Source organism: Lycium barbarum, chromosome 10, assembly GCF_019175385.1.
Source record: "Lycium barbarum isolate Lr01 chromosome 10, ASM1917538v2, whole genome shotgun sequence".
Classification (NCBI taxonomy): domain Eukaryota; kingdom Viridiplantae; phylum Streptophyta; class Magnoliopsida; order Solanales; family Solanaceae; genus Lycium; species Lycium barbarum.
In genome coordinates, this window is record NC_083346.1 from 115,880,766 (window position 1) to 115,901,214 (window position 20,449).

The 20,449-nt window shown below is 32.5% G+C and overlaps 1 protein-coding gene across 2 annotated transcripts; it reads left to right on the forward strand.

The window, feature by feature from the left end:
• The first annotated feature begins 12,219 nt into the window (after nt 1-12,219).
• LOC132614156 (uncharacterized) lies at nt 12,220-13,305 on the forward strand. Of its 2 annotated transcripts, none has more exons than XM_060328539.1 (2): nt 12,220-12,566; nt 12,600-13,305. In XM_060328539.1, the coding sequence occupies exons 1-2, from the start codon at nt 12,315-12,317 to the stop codon at nt 12,822-12,824; spliced, it is 477 nt and encodes a 158-aa protein (XP_060184522.1). In that variant the 5' UTR covers nt 12,220-12,314; the 3' UTR covers nt 12,825-13,305. The 2 variants fall into 2 exon arrangements, with proteins under 2 accessions (XP_060184522.1, XP_060184521.1); XM_060328538.1 differs by having other exon boundaries at nt 12,221-12,842; nt 13,005-13,305.
• Nucleotides 13,306-20,449: the final 7,144 nt, after the last annotated feature.

The window sequence follows — 20,449 nt, forward strand, 5'->3', positions numbered from 1 at the left end:
GGATATATAAGATGATGAAAGTGTGGAATTACGATAGTGATGTTTAGTCTGAGTTTTGTGTGAAGGCTTGTTTTCCTTGAAACTGAAATTGGAATTGTCTGGCTGGTTCTTCCTAAACCAGTGTGTGTGTGCCAACTTTTCCTCTTCTATCAATCGTGGTTGTAAAAAGCTTGTGTTTCCTGGAAATCTGTATCTACATAAGTCTACCTTTTTAGCAAACGTAGGATTTTGTTCTTGTCAAGATTTGTTCTGGTCTGGCCTACTTGCTTCCCTTTCTTATTTCAAAACCAAGTTAAAAATATTCATTAGCTTCTAAAGTTGGTCTACAGTAGAGTTGCATGATCTTTCTCCTTTTCATAATCAGAATGCAAAGCTTTGAGCCCATTCCAGCATTTCAACTGGTCACTATCTGCCTCTTGTGAAAACTTAGAACATCTTTTGGTCTGTCTAGACATTTTGGATTTGGCTGTCTTTAAACCAATCGTAAAAAATAGGAAATGTTTTTTTTTTCAACTAAGTCATTTCTCTTAAGCTATTTAATGAAGGTGAAATGATTCATTCTTTGTTTTGAGGTTTAATCTCTAAACGATCTTTGTGATGACCATTGGTACTGGGAAAACCCTTTGCTTGTTAGCTATAAAACAAGATTGCCATAGCACTTACTTGTCGATGTTCAAGAGGATTAATAAAGATCATGCTTTAATTTATTTTTCAAGGAGTTGAGAAACAGGTTATTATACTTCCTTGTTTGTGATTTCCCAGGATACTCGCAGAATCAGAAACATTTGTAACCTGATATTAGATAAAAGGGGGAGGAAGTTATTTGTTTATCTTTTTTTTTTATTTAAAATAAGTCCAGTAATTATTAACATATCATTTTAGTTTCAGAATATGGATCGTTTACAGGCAAGTGGTTTATTTGTATCAGTTAAGTGCCTTGACAGTTAAAGATTCACCATGCTTAGGATCCAAAAGCCTTGAAAGGCTGCTGACTCTTTCATCTTTTTTTTTTTTTTTAAAAAAAAAGATGTTCACAGGTTGACAATATTTGAATATAAAACATAGGATTATAAAAACTAATACATTAAGAAGTTTAGTTAGAAAATTGGTTGTTCTTGGTATCATAATTAAGGCTGCACGCTGCCTGTGTTGGACTTTGTTTTGTGTATCTCTCTTTGGTGTCTATTTTCTTTTAAGAAATATTGGATGAAGTCTTAAAGTTTAGAGTTAGGAATATCAAACTTCAGTCAGGCTAAGTATGTTCTCAAGGGTCTGAATTCTAAAAGGGACCCTTTCAGATGGTTTAACTACTGATTATATTTTTCAAGATAGCAGTATGTTGAATAGTATGAAAGGAACCTGTTAAGAATGTTATTACCTTCTCGAATCTTAATATTGGATCCTTAAATTGTTAATCTATGCGTGAGCCTGACTGAGCTGAGATAAATTTACATTTGTTCGAGTTTCAAACTTGTCCAAGTATTTTTTTAGAATATCCCTATCCCTCCAAAACTGAAACGGTATGCTTTGAAACTTTGTTGGTTATTCCTAATTTTGTGGTTTGACAGTTAGTACCTTCGCTTTGTTTCGTTCATACCCTTATATTATTTCGTCGAAGTATGTTGCGTTTCTGCACTTATTCAACATTTAATATGCTATTACATCACAAATATACACAATAATGTACATAATCTTCTAATATTTTTTTTTTTTTTTTGAATTTATGTTCTATGTTTTGAATTTATGTTCTATGTTTAGATACTAATCCTTTTCCTCTCATTTTTTTTTGCATGATCACCGTATATGAGTCCGAGAGACTCATTCTTCTTCCATATTCGGTGTTGGGCTAAAAGCCCAACGAAATCTTCTCTGTCCAGCCATCAACTACAGCAAAAATTAAAAAAAAAACTAATATTCTGGGCCAAGCCCAATTCCAACAGCAGCAGCAGCCCCAGTAATAAAACCGCTGGGCCGAAACCCAGCAGTGACCCAGTATTGAGCAGCAGCGGCCCAACAAAAATAGAGCTGTTGGGCCGAAGCCCAACAGCGAACAAGGCCCAACAGCCCCAAAACGGCCAGGCCCATTTGATTCATTTTTATTTCATTTTCGTTTGATTGTGTATTATGTGACTAACGTTTTATTTTGTTTTATCCTTGCTAATTTAGATGAACTTTAGATGAACTAGTGGATTAACCTTAGCAATGGGTAGTTAGCTTAAAGAAGACTAATAATCAATCCTACGAGTTTATTTCTTTTCTTTTATGCTAAAATTATTTATGACGTCTAATATTATCTCATTCGGAATAACAGATTTGCAAAAAAGGCGCAACTATATATCAATCAATATCCCGGCACTTCAGTATCTTTTTACTCCTAAAATCAATCAATATCCCGGCATTTCAGTTTATTTATTAAAGGAAACTGCACAAACCCACTTTTGCTTTTACTTATGCGTCTTATTTTAATAGCATCATTATTTTAAAATCTTTGCAATATTTATAAGTTTATTTTTAAACGACATTTAAAGTTTCCTTTTATGCGAATCATTACATCTTCTACAAATTTCGTTCTAAATAGCACTTTTATTTAAAACTTTAAACAATATTTATAAATCTCATGGCATTTGAAATCTCCTTTTATATAAATTATTATATTTTTTTCTATAGGTTTTATTAGCATCTTATTTCGGCGCCCTAGCAACATTCATAAACTTTTATTTCAAATAGCATTCTAAAATTTCCCTTTATACAAATTACTAGTCTCGTTTTTTTTTTTTAGAAAACGGTATTATTATTTGAAGTCTTTTTTTTTTCTCTCATTAAAATAACATTTAAAATCCTCTTTTGCATAAATTGTTATATTTACAAGTCTTATTTGCACAAGCTGTTTTCTTAAAATTTAAATACTATATCCAACATTGATTAATCAACCTAAGTTTGGCCGGATAACCGTATTCAACGGATTCTAAAGGATGCCTAACCCCTTCCCTTTAGGATGATATAGAACCCTTACCTAGAATCACATTGGTTAAGCAGACCATTAACAGAGGTTTAGTTTTAGCTTTACCTTAGTTAATAATTAGGTGTCCTAATTCACCGTTAAAATTAATTAGGTGGCGACTCCTTAAAACAAAGCAATTTAGGAATCTCCAATATGTTGTACTCCGCTCTAACCCGGGTTAAAATGGGGTGTGACACCCTTCCATATATAACCTTTCTTATATAATTTGTGGAGTCCAGCCCAGTGAATTCGTTCCATTATTACCCTTCCATATATAAATACTTAGTAAATCCTAAGTCAATTTATTTCTCACTGGTGAAGTTAGCTGCAAGGTTTTACAAGAAGTTAGCCTGAATGCCAAAGCTTCTAATTGCTTCCAAAGGTGTGAAACAAACTTTACCAAGCATCATGTACCAAATGCTTGTGGAAATAACTTGCAGGCAGCTAACAGCTTCTCTCTACAATTTTGTGCCACTGATGCAACGGGTAAAGAGAGAAAAAATGAGGAGAGTTGTTGAGGACTCGGATGAAGAAGCACAAAAAAGACAACATTGTCAAATTAGAAAGCTGTCAGCAGTGGTCTGGGAACTAGGATTCATGTAAATATGAAGAAAAGGTTTCAAGTTTTTAACGTCTTAGAGATGTCAGCCAGCTTCTAGTTTCAAACTCCATTTATAGCTAACTATTGCAGGCACTTTCTTTTGTAGCTACTTTATTCATTTTGCATCTCGTTAATTCGTTTCTTATTCTGCTTTGAAGACGGGTTCTTTGTTCTTGAAAAAATTTCGTGTGATATCTTAACGGTTAAACCGATAACCGAACCGATAACGATAAAAAATCGATTAACCAATAACCCATTAACCGATATCTTAATGGTTCTTTAACGATTTAACATTTCTACAAACCGATAACCGATAACTTTCAAGTCCGAACCGAACCACCCGATACGCAGCCCTACGCCCACCCTTAGTGTGAGCTTTTTGGGAAAATCAGCGCGAGCTTGGCCCAAAATGAATAATATCACGGCGTGTTAAAAATATCTGCCAATTGATTGAGCCCAACACCTTGTAATCTCCTCCCCATTTTTCCTTTCCCTGCCCAAAAAAAATTACATATGCAGCAAGAGCTAAATTACATATTTATAGAAATAAAAATCAGCCTATATAATCATTTTGATGGCCGACCATTATAGTTACAAGCATTTATATGCGGTCCACCCAATAACTAAACGACGCGTGTCAATATAAAACTTGGATAATAGGTAGAAGTATAATTGAATAGCTCATTTAATTTTCTTTGGTGCGGAAGAATTCTTTCTAAGCTACGTTCCTAATAAACATTTGTCATCCTTTTATCACCTGTTAGCCATATCAGATCAAGAAAGGGAAAACGAATCAACCAAGACTCGATCACAACCTTTAGTTCAACTATCACCGTTGAAAACCTCATTGGTTGTTCAGTTGCATACTCTCCATTGGTTAATTTTTCTCTCGCTCCAGAGGCAAAATTTTGATTTCTTCTTACATTTTTCTTTAAAATGTTAACATCATGAGTAACAAAAATCTCTATGAAAATCACGATCGCCTGTCAATAAAAGGTTTTTACATTTACTGAATCTACGCTAGGAGCTGTTTGGACATGATTTGAAATCATGAGATGAAATCATGTTTGGACATGGAATTTGGATATCTTAAGTTGCATTTTTTCTTATAGACATAATAACCCTACGAGTTGTGAAAACCATCAAAACTTTCCCAATTCCTATACAATCTTACCAAATAAGCAAGTCATAGTTCATAACAAAATTAATATGCTACTAGAAGGCCTTTCTAAAAATTGTAACATCAATTGATCAAACTTTAATTCAATAAAATGAAAAATTAAACATGAGTTGTAGTGTAACACTTTAATATAATCCTCCCACGTGGTTGGTAAGATTAGATTTGTGATAAATATACTATCAACTTGTAAATCTTTTAATATTTGATATAAATGGTTGGTAAACATGATTAGTAAATATATCTACCAACTTATGGATCTATTTTTACAAAATATAAACTTCTGGGTCAACTTTTACATTTTAAAAGTTTGAAATCATGATTTGGAATCCCAAATCATGCCTTTTTGGATGATTTGAGATTTCATCTCATGAGACAAAATCCCATGTCCAAACGCTGATTTCATCTCATGATATGAAGTCATGACATTAAATCGCACGTCCAAACGCCTACGAAGTGAATTAGTTCCTGAGGAACCCTAAAAGGGATGCCGTCCAATGAGTATACCAAAATGGCGAAATTGCTTTAACTTATATAAAATCATAAAAATGTCTATTGGAGCAAATTGGATCAACGGACACTCTTCCCTTAGTCCAAAGCTAGATTAAAAAGGTATTAGAAACAAACGAATTGGAATGGCTGTCTTTTTTATAATTGGGGTCGGGGGAGGAGTCCGGAACCAAAATGACTCAATAAAAAATCAAGTGAACTAAAATACCCCAATAAAAAACAAAGTTACAAAACTACCTTTAGCGCAGTCTTTTACTGCGCTAAAGTTTTTTTTTTCTTTTTGTACAGCGTAGTAAAATACCGTGCTATAGAGAGCACTAAAAAAAAAATGGTAAACTTTTTTTTTTTTTTTTTTTTGCAACACTTAGTGTGTTTTTTCATACTTTGACCAACGATTATTGTGTGTCAAGACTCCGAAACGTCAATATTTTATATAAAACCTGATATTTTTTTCTGCGTACAATAATGTAGGCCCAATACATCAAGGATACGTAGACGTTCGGATAGTCATTTTAGGGGTTGAAAAGGTGTCCGAAGTAAGTTTTGTTTGAAAAAACTTAGTGTTTTTTGGCCAACTTTTTTTTTTTTGTAACACTTAGTGTTTTTTCCATACTTTGACCAATAATTAGTCGTGTGTCAAGACTCCGAAACGTCAATATTTTATATAGAACCGGATATTTTTTCCGCGTACAATAATATAGGCTCGATACATCAAGGATACGTAAACATTCGGATCGTTATTTTAGGGGTTGAAAAGGTGTCCGAAGTAAGTTTTGTTTGAAAACTTTAGGTTTGAGGGTTCTATATACATAGACGTCCATTTTTATTTGAAGACTTATTGTCATTAGCTTAAATTTTTTTATTTTTAGGGTTTAGATTTAAGTGTGTTATTTTTTAATGCGTAACTTTATTTCAAATATACGCAATTTTTTAGGACGTCCGATTTACGCGATTTCTTTTTGCAACTCATTCGAAATAAAGTTACGCATTAAAAAATAACACACTTAAGAAACACTTAGTGTTTTTTTTCATAAAAAAGATCGCAACATCTTATTTTGCAACACTTAGAGTCCTCTTTTCCATACTTTGACCAACGATTAGTCGTGTATCAAGACTTAGAACCTGATTGTTTTTTCTGCGTACTATAATGTAGGCTCAATAGATCAAGGATACATAAGCGTTCGGATCGTCGTTTTAGGGGTTGAAAATGTACCCAAAGTAAGTTTTGTTTCGAAACTTTAGGTTTAAGTGTTTATTTTTTAAGATTTTGATTTAAGCGTGTTATTTTTTAATCAAGACATAACTTTATTTATACAAATCAAATCTAATTCAATTTGATAAAAAAATATTTAAAAAATATAGGGAGAAAAGCTAGTTGTAAAGTGGTCAAACTTTAGATGGTCATAATTTTGCGCTCGAACGTCCGATTTACGCGTTTTTTTTTATTTTGGGTATTTTTCCGAGATCTATGCGGACAAACGGTCACAAGGCGGTTTGGCTGAGCCGATTTTAATAAAAACACCTTTTATCCCATTCAATTTCAATTTTCCCCCAAATTGGCGTGAAATCGATTTTATTTACTTATAATATGATGATACGCAATAGATTTCAACGTAAAAATCCCGGGGTAATGTAGCTGTGAGTGTCAATTTCACTTCTGTGGTTTCAATTATTGAAAATAAAGCTGACTAATTTTCTCGACATATAAAGTTGATTAAAATAACCTTACAGTCAAACACTAAGTTTTTTTAAACAAAACTTACTTCAGGCATCTTTTCAACCCCTAAAATGAAGATTCAAACGTCTACGTATCCTTGATGTATTGGGCCTACATTATTATACGCAGAAAAAAATATCAGGTTCTATATAAAATATTGACGTTTCGGAGTCTTGACACACGACTAATCGTTGGTCAAAGTATGAAAAAACACACAAGTGTTGCAAAAAAAAAAAGTTTACTAATTTTTTTTTAGTGCTCGCTATAGCGCAGTATTTTACTGCGCTATACAAAAAAAAAAAAAACTTTAGCGCAGTAAAATACTATGCTAAAGCAGTTAACGGCTTCGTCTCCGTGAACTGCTTTAACGCAGTATTTTACTGTGCTAAAGGTAGTTTTGTAACTTTTTTTTTTGTTGGGGTATTTTGGTTCACTTGATTTTTTATTGAGTCATTTTGGTTCCGGACTCTCGGGGGAGGGGGTGGAGGGAGTGGGTGGGCAAAAAAGGATTATACAATAATAACCTTTTGGTTTTAGGAATTAGAACAGAAAATTTGTGTGATTCATACTGAAAATATCTCTTCAAAATATGTTTTCCATTTCGAAAGAGTCTTGAATCTGTATATGCTATGTACTTGGACAATCCAATTCTTCACGACAAAAAAGAATGTTTCTGTTTTAGGAAAGTCTGATAGACTTGATGTGTGTTTAGCAGCAGGTATTTTGAGTGCATTGATATTTTATCAGTTTCAAGGAGTTAGATTTAAAATTGATTAACAACTTGATGTGTGTTTAGCAGCAGGCATTTTGAGTGCATTGATATTTTATCAGTTTCAAGAAGTTAGATTTAAAATTGATATTTTATCAGTTTCAAGGAGTTAGATTTAAAATTGATTAACAACTTGATGGACCTCATCTTACTCTGTCTGAATTGGTTGTCATATGTATACTAGTTTCCAATTAAAAGTGATTTTCATTTCTTGGGTGGTGTGTGGGGTTGGTAAATTTTTTAAAAATTAAAAAGATTACATAAATTGAAGTCATTGCGCGTGCAATGTGCAATGAACACTTAACTAATTAAAAAAATCAAGATTTTGTTAGATTTGAATAATTTGATTTGAGCATTATCATCATTAGGGACAAGGAAACAACATGAGACATTTTACTAAAGTTTCAAATGAAAGTGAGCATTGAGTTGATTCTTCCCTACGTATGCCAAACAAAAAATTGCACTTTTCTACTTTCTTTGTTTGTCATTTTTGATTTCTGAAGGAAGAAAAAAATAATCTGAAGCAAGATTGTGTTATGGATAGAATGGAATAGCTTGCAACTGTAGGAGCAAATATATGGAGTGGGCCGGGTCAGGGATTATGTCGGGTTTAGAGTGAGTTGAGTCCTAAATAAATTCAAGTACTAATTTTAAATATTTTTCTAAAAATTTAAAGTTGCCACATCATTAAAAAGACATTAGAAGTTGGATATCCAGCTAAAATGATCATGGAGATTAACTAGGCAAAGTTAGATGACTTTTAAAAGATAAAATAAAGATAAGTCACTTTGATGGCTAATTACTATAATTTGAGTGACCATTCAGGCGATTAACTCACCAAATGCGACTTGTGACGTTTTCCAAGTGCATTTATAAAATGTGATTTGTAAATCGCATTTGAAATACGATTTGTAAGTCAATTCGTAAGTCGCATGTGTGTAATATGATTTTCTTTTTATAAGTAAATGCGATTTATAAGGCAATTTCTACCTCCAGCAAGAAAAACATATGTGTTAACTCCTCATATACATAATGACTATTTGGCCAATCACATGGCTATACATATATGTAGAAATTTCTTCTTATTTTTCTTAGACTCAGCCTCCCCTAAAAGCTCCTCTATTTAAGTGGGGTTTGGGGGAAGCTATATTGTAGGCATTTTGCGTGTTGATAACATCATCAAGCACTAGTTTACATATTTTCTACAACCGTCTACTATGCATTTACTTTTTGTATTTGCCTATCTCTTTAATGTTCAAGTGGACCCCAACCTCTTTCATATATTTTTTTTTCATTTTTTTTAAATCATTCAATATTCAATATTCATTTTGAAGCTTGACTAATACAAATTCGTGCCCGAAAATTCAACTTTAAGAGGTAAATGTTCCCTACCAATGAGGCCTTCATGATAGAGCTCGAATCGGAGATCTCTAGTTAAACTGACAAACTGGCTTTCATATTCCAGAAATTTAAACAAATATTCTTATGATTAGAGTTATGAAATGTAATTCTTAAGAAATATATCAAAAAAATCTTAAAGATACTATATAATATGAACAGAGATGTAGTAGCATCTTACATATCATCAAATACCCACTACAAGAAAGAAGACATTTGCCAATAAAAAAATTTTGGTTGCAATAGTATTGACTATTGTTGCAAAAAATACTTTTGACAATAATTTTTTTTTTTTTTTTTGTTATTGCATAAACTTTTCCCATCGGTTATTATTGCAACGACGTGTAACAACTTTTTTGTTGCTGCCAAAAGTAATTTTTGCAACAATAGTCAATACTATGGCAACAAAAAAAAAGTTTATTTTTAAAAGTTTCATCATATATGCCAACAATAAAATTAAGTTATTGCCAAATGTTGACTTTTACCAACAATATTACTTTTGGTTGCCAAAGAATTATCGTCATTTATGTACTTTCTTGTATTGACATTTTCGGGCGCGTGGATCAAGCTTGAAAAAGTGTCTTTATATTAATGTTTTTGCCCCTTGCAATCTTCTCGTTAACACTTAGTTTGAGGTAATTACTTGGTTGATAAGTTAAACCTAGCACATAGTTGAGGTGGCTTAGCCAGTAGTTAATAGTGAATAGTTAGGTGGACCACACAACTTGAGACATGATTAACTCAAGTCCACTGTCATGCATCGAGAAATTTCCAAGCGTACGAATTGAAATTCAATAGATAATAGGTTCGTCCCTTTATTCTTTCACTTAAATATCATATTTCTATTTGCCGCAAACTTCGAACTTAGTAACGTGCGTTAAACTCACACATTAGGTGCTACACTCTTACCATTAGACCAAATCGTGTTATCGGGATTTTTTTTTCCTTTGCCAACATTCTAACCACAATGAGATCTATGATTCTCTCCAAAGTATGAATTAGGTGACTTAAGATTTCAGGGGACGATGTACCTATATTAGACCAAAGTACAAAAAATTAAGATAAACTACTCTTTTCGGATCAAAAAAAGAGTTCACTTAGCCATTTGCACACCCTTTAAGAAACTAACTATCCCTAATTAAATAGGCATTGCGATTTGATCACATAACACTTAATATGGACAAATATGAAAACATAAGGTTAATTGCTTCTTGAGTGAACATTTTTTTTTACCCAAGAAAAAAAAGTTAATTAAGTGGACACTTTTTTTATTCGGAGAGAGTAACAAATTAAAGAGCACAAGATCGTCACCAATGAAATGAGGAAACTAAAGCAATGATAGTTTTGGATGCCCAAAGACTTTTTGCAGAAAAAAACAGTTACATTATGCCAAAAATTAGTTGTGCACTAGAAGGAGGCGTCAATGAAGTACCATTATATCAATTTATGGTGCATATTGTAGTCAACCACTTACGATTGTTAATTTTGGTGGTCCTTCTTTGTGTTGCGTTCTTATTTTAGACCATAAGAGGAAGTAAGTTTTACTTGGTCAAATCAATGTCGATTTATGTAATTTATCCTATTTTTGTTTTTGATGGTAAATATGATTTATCATGTACAAGTTGTTAGAGAAATGTTAGTATATTGAGGAAATGAGATGCGGTACCAGGTCCCCAACTCATGAGCTAAATTTTCGAATTTAAGTAGATCCATGGTTTATTCTTGGTTTTATCAATATTGAATTCCCTTATGTACACTCTATATACAGTCATAGACTCATAGGTTTGCGAGAGATGTATTAGAGTCTTCGGCGAAAGGCCAAAAATGCCCTTAACGTATTAGAAATGGCTCAAAAAAGCCATCCTTTCACCTATTGGATAAAAAATGTCCTTCCATCCATCTATTTGGATAAAAAAAATGGCCTTAACATTAAATTTAAATCTAAAATTGCCCCTCCTTTTAACAGAAGGTGACGTGGAATATATGAATTTTTAAATTAAATATGTGGCATATTTCTATTGGTCCATATGCAATTAGACCCAAATTCATTCACAATCCAACCCATTAACCCAAAACCATTTTTAAAATTCCCAACACTTCATCCTTTCCTCCAACATATTAAACCACTGTATGGAAAGTCTCGTACATAATTTATCCTCAAGGGACAGAAACAACAACGTTTTTGCATAAGTTTTTTATGGCAACAATTACAGGGATGGCATCTAACTAAAACGCGATAAATCAAGAAAGACAAATAAGATTATTTTGCATAAATTATAATTTTAACAACAATTAGTGGTTTAATATGTTGAATGAAGAGGAAGAAGTGTTAGGTCTTTTAAAAATGGGTTTGAGTTAATGGGTTGAATTGTGAATGGATTTGAGTCTAATTACATGTGGACTAATAGAAATAATGTCACATATTTAATAAAAAAATCATATATTCCACGTCATCTCCTGTTAAAAGGAGGGGCAATTTTAGACTTAAATTTAACGTTAAGGGCATTTTTTTAATCAAATAGGTAGATGGAAGGGTATTTTTGATCCAATAGGTGGAAGAAAGACATTTTTGAGTCATTTCTAATACGTTAAGGGTATTTTTGGCCCTTTTCCATTGGGGTCTTTTATATTGGTTAAGGAATGAATTGGTGTCCCCTTATATGATTTTGAGCAATTCTCACTTTGTGAGTATGTTATTAGAATTGATCTAGACAAGATGTTTATTATCTTTACACGAGTAATTTGTAACGAGCACGTAAACAACGGATTCAACTGAATTCAATAATTTTAACATAAAGTATACATATATATATACACGCACTGAATTAATTAAAATTTTGAATTCGACTCTAAATTAAAACTGAGAAAGATGAGAGTTCCCAATAAAGCATGATCACCTCAATGAAGAGATCAAGATTCCTATTACATGTACTCAATTACACATCAACGAAAATCAGTCGGTTACACATCAACAAAAAAATCAACAAGGTGGGGTCCAAAAGTGCTATGGCTATCCTTGAAATATATATTTCAAGGAGCATTTCCAAACCTCATTTCCCTATAAAAGCAACACAACTATGTGCTCCAAAATAACAAACCTTACACAATAGGCCAACTTCTTTTCTGTTTTGCACTCAACAAATGGGGAATTGTATTGTTCTTCAAGAAAAAATTGTAAAAGTGGTTAAAAAAGATGGGAAAATTCTTGAATACAAAGCTCCCATTAAAGTCCATCAAGTGTTATCACAATTTTCTGGCCATGTAATATCTAATTCCCTTCAAGTCATTGATAATCAACATCTTCAGCCAGATGATGACTTGCTAGGTGGCCAAATTTATTATCTTTTGCCTCAATTACCAGTGCAGCCTCCTCCAAAATCAGCCAAAAAGAAGGTCAAGTTTGTAAGTGATCAAGTCAAAAAGAAGGTCAAGTTTGCAAATGATCAATTAGTTGAAGAAGAAGTTAAGCAAAAGACAGAGGTTGTTAGGATTAAAATTGTCATCACCAAGAAAGAGTTGCAAGCTTTGTTGAATAGTGAAGATGGATTAATCAAAGTTGGTGATATCAAGAGTACTACTATTGTTGATGATAGTACAACTAATGGTATAGAATGGAAGCCTGTCCTTGATATTATACCTGAACTGAACTAGCATAACAGTAGTATACAGGTTAGTTTGTGCATACTTGGATTACTCTATCGAGTACTTATTATCATCCGTATCAGTATAAATATCGGATAATGCTACCGAGGCTTGAACTCCACTAGCATATACCAGCTTCCTACTTTTCTAGCTAGTTTCCAACTTCCCATAATGTAAGATTTTATGTAGGAGTATACATGCACCAATTAGGGGGACCCATTGCTCAAACATAATGGCAGGGGGCAGAATTGAATAGCAGATTTAGCAAGCTAACGATGCGACAAGGAAGAAGAAATTTTGTTGTTTTAACTACTTAGTAGTTCCTCGTTTGTTTGCTTAATAAGAAGCTATTAGAGCAGACAAATTGGGAATTACTTTTGTTAAGACTGTTATCAGATGGCACTAGTTTGAGAGGGCACATCATGTCCATGATAATCTTGTACTATGTTATGGTACATAAATATCAATATAATATATTTTTTATGTTCCACTTTATATGTCCTAGTTATTATTTAATTTGGAGAGTCAAAGGTTAATTTCTTTAATCATGATTTTTTCAAATATTTCTTAAATTTTAAATTATTAACTATTGTGACTTATAATATTTTTTATGTAGATACTAAATATATAAATTTTATTTCAAAAAATCAAACATTCTATATCCAAATTCACCAAAAATTAGTTAATATGACCCTTGTAATCCTAATCAGGTCACAGAAGATGGAATGGAGGGAGTATTATATTTTGGTACCAACAAAGCAAAAAGATTGTATATGTACGTAACCAGCTAGTAAACTATAGCAAGAAACAAAACGGCTATGGTTTTTATTACAAGTGGTAGATATTGGTCGTTCTTCTTCTCTATGCATGTTGTAAAAGCTTATAGATCAGAATTTCATTATCACAACTGTAAGGTAAACTCATATGCTAATTTCAGGCTAATTTCATGAATGATTGCTCAATTTAATATCTAAGTCACTAAATTAGTTTTTCAACGAAAAATTCATCCAACTAATTTATCTTGTAAAGTATAACGAAAGTTATTAAACTATTTTCTAACATAAAAAAAGTCATTCAGCTTTAATGTACTTCACTTATTAAGTATCACATAAAGTCGTTATGAAGAAGGAAATGAGATATTATCTATGATAATTAGATAAAATTGAGTGGCTTTTAGGTTTAAAATGATAGTTTAATTATGACTTTCGTGATACTTCGATAAAGGGTGTGTTCGGTATGGAGGAAAACATTTCCTGAAAAATATTTTTATAATTTTCTCATGGTCGGTTGGTCTAAATTTTTGAAAAACATTTTGAAAATAAGTTCCTTAAAAATGAGGAAAATGACTTCCTAGTGGATGTAGGGAAAACAAGTTACACATTGATTATGTCCTTCCCAACCTCCAACATCCCTCATCTTCACCTCGTTCCCACCACCTTACACCCCTACCCACCATCTCACTTCCCATAATATTTGTCTAGATTATATATAATACTTTTATATAGTTTTTTGCTCACGTACAGCGCAAACACAAGAAAATAAATAAGAAACCCACTTATTTTTCTTAAAATATTTTCCCTAATACCGAACACACACCCAAATTGAATTACTTTTTCATTACAAAAATAGCTTGGTAACTTTATTACAATAAAATAAAAGTTAGAGTTACCATCCCAAAAATCAATTATTTCCTATAAACTTTGTGGTTATGATATGTATTTCCATATCAGATAATATAAATAACGAATATATGAAGATGTGAATGGAATAAGTTATATTGTGATAAAACAAGAAATTGGAAGTCATTTATGGGAACCTTAGCCAACAGAAAATCCTGTTCCTCACTGAGACACGATTAGATACAATGAAAGTTATACGATGGCTTTCCCTGTAATAGCATTTTGATGAAGGCAAAATCGCAAATGAAAGCTCTGAACTTTAATTAGTGGATTTCACTTTTCCTTGACCACTCACCATATTTTTACCAATAAGCTAATCTTGGTCAGTGGGAAGAAAAATCAATGGATTCAACAATTACTAGTGCATAGTACGGTCAAACTTCTGCGTAACGTCGTTTATTTTTTATTTTTTATTTTTATTTTACTGTTATAATGAAATGATGTTATAGAAAATGTATTGATTCAACAAAATACATAATTGTTATAGCGAAATGTTGTTATAGAGGGTGATTGTTACAGAGAAGTTTGACTATATATGTATAATTCCCAACAATCATGATACTGTCGTCACAAATATGGTTTAATTGAGTACCAAATAGGTAGATTGAGTTAAATTTAGGTAGGTCAAATGGGTCGGATTAATAAATGGACGGGTTAGCAACCTGACCATTTTTTTGTGCACAATGCCCTTCAAAGGCACTAGTTTTTAATTTTTGTCCCTCAAATTGGTGGTCTTTAATTTTGTCCCTCGCTAAAAACTCCTTGGTTAGGGGTTCGAACCCCCGCTTAATCAAAAATTGAAGAAAAAAATTCGCAAGGCAAAGTTTTGCTTCAAACTCTACCTAATCAGGCAAAGTTTTGCTACCCTCAGGCAGAGTTTGAGGCAAACTATGCCTTAAAGCAAAGTTTTAAACTCTGTCTTAAGGTAGAATTTTACCTTCAGGCATGACAAAACTCTACATTATGTCCGGAGTGTCGAGTATTAGCCTATTAGGGGGGGTGGGGGTGGAGGGAGGTACCGGTGTGTTGCGTAGACACTTGTGAAAAGGCACGAAATTGAACTTTGAAGTTTATCTCTTCTTTAAATTTGTCCATCGATGTTAGCTGTTTAATTTGTATGTTTTGAACTTTTGATTTGCAATATTTCGCCGTTCAAGTTTGTATGTTTTGAATTTGCAATGTTATCAATTTAAGTTTTAAGTTTTATTTTAAATTATTTATGTAGATGTTGATATGTCTATTTGACTGGACACGAAGTTTAAGAAAGAATAGAAGACTTTCAAACTTGTGGTGTTCAATGAGTCACATATATTTTGTGTGGCTATAAATCCTTGCATAAAGGTAAATTATTTCCAAATATAGAAAGGGGTCATTCTTTTTATCACGGACTAATAAAGAAATAAGTTCACGTAAATTGAAACGGAGGGAGTATTATATTTGATATAATCTACGTATTCACAGAGTATTTATGACATGCTAATGAAATTTTACTTTTATATAAAACTATCACAATCTAATATATACTATATACTGAAAATGTATCAAAGGTATATTTGTTGAGAAAACAAGATTGTCTGGCTTTAAAATACAATTTTAAAGAAAACTAAAGTGCTCCGTAAAAAGAGACTCCTAATTATTGGGATACAATGTTTTTAAAATACTTATTATTAGTAATAAATGTAGTACTTTTTTTTTTTTTAATTTGAAGTGGTCCGGGCCGGGCCGGTGCCCCGATGGGCCATCACCCGGGCTACTGATAGGCCAGGTTGGTGGGCTGTCCACCTTCTTCGGCCCAGCCCCCTAATAAATCCCACCTAACCCAGCCCCTTACACCTCTTAATGGGTTTGGGCCGGGCCGGTGGTGGGTCGGGTTCAAGCTGGCTCGACCCACTTGACAGGCTTACCTAGAGGGTGAATTAGCCGCTTCTATTCATACAACGCATTAAATTAAACATATCTAAGAATTGAGTTAGTACAAATATGAGAAATATATGTTGAGTCAGCCCACGAAGTTTCGTAATGATTACTAATAATGACACTCCACCTATGAATAGATAAGTTATACACACTTAAATTACAATTAAGTTTTTACGCTATCAATGTAATTTCATCTGTTGTAACATGTTACTTATCATTTATTCTAAGTTATCGATCAATATTACTATTAAATAAAGTTACATACTAATTACATGCAATTATATACTAAGTCATAACTTGAATGTGTAAATATTTTAAACATAGTTAGTGTGTAGTCTTCATAGTCAAGGACAGGGCAACAATAAAATAAAAAAATAAAAAAACAGTTAAATACCCTTCGTTCGAATTATAAAGTATTAATTTTAGCGGAATTTCTTACCTCTGTATAGTTATAATAAGTCTAATTGGCGGTGGCCGACCAACAAATGAACAACTAGTAGCAAGATAAGAAAAAAAAAGGCTCTCCATGGTCTACTCAGTCTCCAATGGGGCAATTGGGCAAATAATAAGTTACTATTAAGAGGATATTTTCCGAAGGCTAAGAAGTAGAATGAAAAGAATTGAAAATGTAGTCTTCTTTTTCGAATGTGGGGTTACAAAAAGGAGATGGTGACATTTCCATTTGGATTTGTAATGAGAAGAGAATATTTGTCTGATAATAATAGTATATGTTGGAGTAGTTGGTTTTCCATTTTGAGAGGGTCATGATCTTGCTAGCTAAAATTCATAATTCCCTTTACTTGACAACCCATTCCTCACAACAAAAAGAATCATTTTCTTCTTAGAAAATCACTTAATGTTCCTTCATATTATTCTCATTTGTGAGAAAACTGTCGCAGATCAAGCTGATCATGTCACATATTGTTCACTATAATTCAACAAATTTCACGGATTTGTTCCCCAGTTATGCTATCATTGAGCCCAAAGTGTGTGTATCGTGTAACTTGTGTTTATATCTTATAAAACTCTTCATATTCCTCTTTCATGCATTCCGATGACGTGGGATTCGTCTAAGACATCATGTACACTCCTTCTTCAGAAGTTTATCAGCTTTTTTAATGTAACTCACTCCGTCGTGGGCATCACACAAATAAGAGAGAATCTTATTAATTCTTCAATGCATGTGTGCGTAACATTGCTATTTCTTTCTAATTATTTGTGGGCATCACACAAATAAGAGAGAATCTTATTAATTCTTCAATGCATGTGTGCGTAACATTGCTATTTCTTTCTAATTACTCCAATAAAATTGCAGTACTTGTGTTTTTCTTACTCAAATGAAATTGCAGTACTCATGTTGATTTTGTTGTTCCTACGTAAGCTAATCCAATAAAAATATACACTTTTCTACTCTATTAATTTTCCTTGTTCATTTTGGTTTTTTCAAGGAATAAAGGTACCCATAACAAGATTTGGTTAGAGTGGAATGGCTGAGATATATTAAAAAGAAATCTCATTATTTGCCATATATAAGACAAAAACACAAGACGTTAATTGAAGAATATCACAACAAAAACTTTTTAACCATTAATTGAAAAATATCAAAAGCCAAAGGGAATTTACGTAAACGTAATTCAAGAAACACTTAAGCTCGTCAACAAGAAAACCAATAGCAATGTGAATGTGCTTTGAAAAATGGCGCCCACCAGACACAAGTGAAGAAAATAGCGTGTTACGTGCCTTTGGCTCAAATACTACGTAAATTAACAAAGATATTATAATGGTACTTACCTAATATGAGTGCAACAAACCCGATCTTATTTCTACTTAACTATGCATACATATAATAAAATATCATATATAGCACACGCATCCATGTGCGGGCGCGCAAACACAAACACATATAATGTCACAACACTTGCATTATATTAATTTAAATTTTAAATCCGCCTATATTATGATTAATAGTCTTACTTCCCTTCGAGTATATTAAAAATATATATATATTTTTTACTATAGGAAAGGTATACATTTTGCTTGCTTCACAAAAAAAATTGACAACATGCATGACAAAATAGATTTTAATAATAAATAAGCCCCTCATTGCATAAAAAAAGAAATAAATTGCTTCTCGAAGCTTCTAATTAGTTAATTAACGAAAAGTATACTTAACGGCAGCAGCTAAGGGATTTTACAGTGTTATAACCTGCAATTAATTTGTTAAATTATTAAATTGAATTGGACGGGTTTAAATAGAACGATATGAATAGTGATAACTCATGTAACCGACTAAACTTACTCGGAATCGAGATGTTGTTATTCTATATTGTCGTCAAATTTGTGATCTCTTTCCATTTTGGGTGTTATGGGAAGAAAATATCTTCAGCCATGTCTTTCAAGATTGTAAGTGAGAAATTGTGAAATGCCATGTTGCATTAATCTCAAAAAGAATTCAGTTAGTGCTATCTCGAACTTAGTTTTAAGAATATTTGTACTTTTATGGAATATGTCTTTATCTAATTTACTCATTGCAGCAATTTGGCTGTCGCATATCATGATATCAAAGTGCAACAACTTACAAAAGACAAAAAAAAAAAAAAAAAAAACGAAAAATTAACAATAGTGGAACTGCAGAACCGAATCATACCTAATATTTCATGTTTTTTTTTTCCAGATATAATTTGCTTGTTTGATATATAAATGGACTATGAATCAGATGTTTAGAACTTTTCCAGATATAATTTGCTTGTTTGATAGATAAATGGACTATGAATCAGATGTTTAGAACCCAAAATATCTTCAAATAAAATACTTTCTAGTGTTATAATGTAAGAAATTAGTGAAAACTTAACCAAATTAAGGAAGAGAGAGAGAGGAGGGGGGGGGGGGGGGGGGGAAACTTATGTTTTGAAAATTTGATCACGTAAATGATAATCATTTAGTTTTACTTTAAAAAAAAAAAAAAAAAAGGCCACGAAAGGGTGATCCCATACCAAGTAGAACATTCTGTTGAAATTTTGTTCATTCTCTTTAATTCGTAACATGTTTAACGTCCCCTCCATCCTTAAGCGGAAATCTAGGATTTGGCCCTTGGGAATGAAAAAAAATTATTGGGAGTGCTACCTCCACAAATGAGTTCTGCAGTATGCGCACGATCCAGATTTGGCCGAACTCCAAAGCAGATACCATACATCCTGTGAAAAACAAAACAAAAAAAGTTTGACGTCCCTTAGAAGAAATCTGTTAAAATTGAAAAGATACGGATATGATTAATATAACTCATACATAAGGATACACAAAACGAGAAATGATCCAATTTTTTCTCTATACTCAATGAAAAAAACAAGTTTAATAACTTTATCTTTGGCAAAATCCATTAGATTAAAACTTTTCTATTTCAAAGTCTTTTACCAACTCTTAAAGAACGCACAGCCTTGATTATCTTCCACTCATTTGGAGAGAAAAATATTCCAATTTATAATTTATTTATGCCAATAATAATCGTACTTAACACGGACTCGTTGACTCAAAATATGACCTTCTAAAATTATACACCTATCAACTTTCATTCTCCTAAAATTCTCCTTAGATATATGATTAGTTCTTTAATGCTGACTACTCTATTTTATTACTCTTTTTCTCCTGTTGCATTGCATGAATTATTCAAACAAATTTACAAATTATGCAACTAAATGGGTTGCGCAAATCTACCAGTCATAGTTCAGTCAGGTCTAACCGGTCGACTCGTAGCAACAAGTCAATTGGGAAAAAGCCTATTAGTGATGAAAATGCTTCTGGTCAATCTAAGGATAAGTCGACCTATTGTGTAAAGACAGATCAGTTGATTACAAATTTTAAGTCAACTGAAAGGATGTCTCAAAGAAGAAACTATTCCATTAATAAGTCAACTAACCAGTCAATCACCGAAGAAAACTTTCCCCAAAAATGCTTTTGTTTTGGAAAAACGGGTCACAATTTTTTTCAATGTCGATTTCGTCACACATCTTCTCCAGGATGGATATGGAAACCTAAAATTGA

Bases quoted from the DNA above. Each gene is read 5' to 3' on its own strand.
- LOC132614156 (XM_060328538.1), top strand. From the start codon at position 12,315: ATGGGGAATTGTATTGTTCTTCAAGAAAAAATTGTAAAAGTGGTTAAA.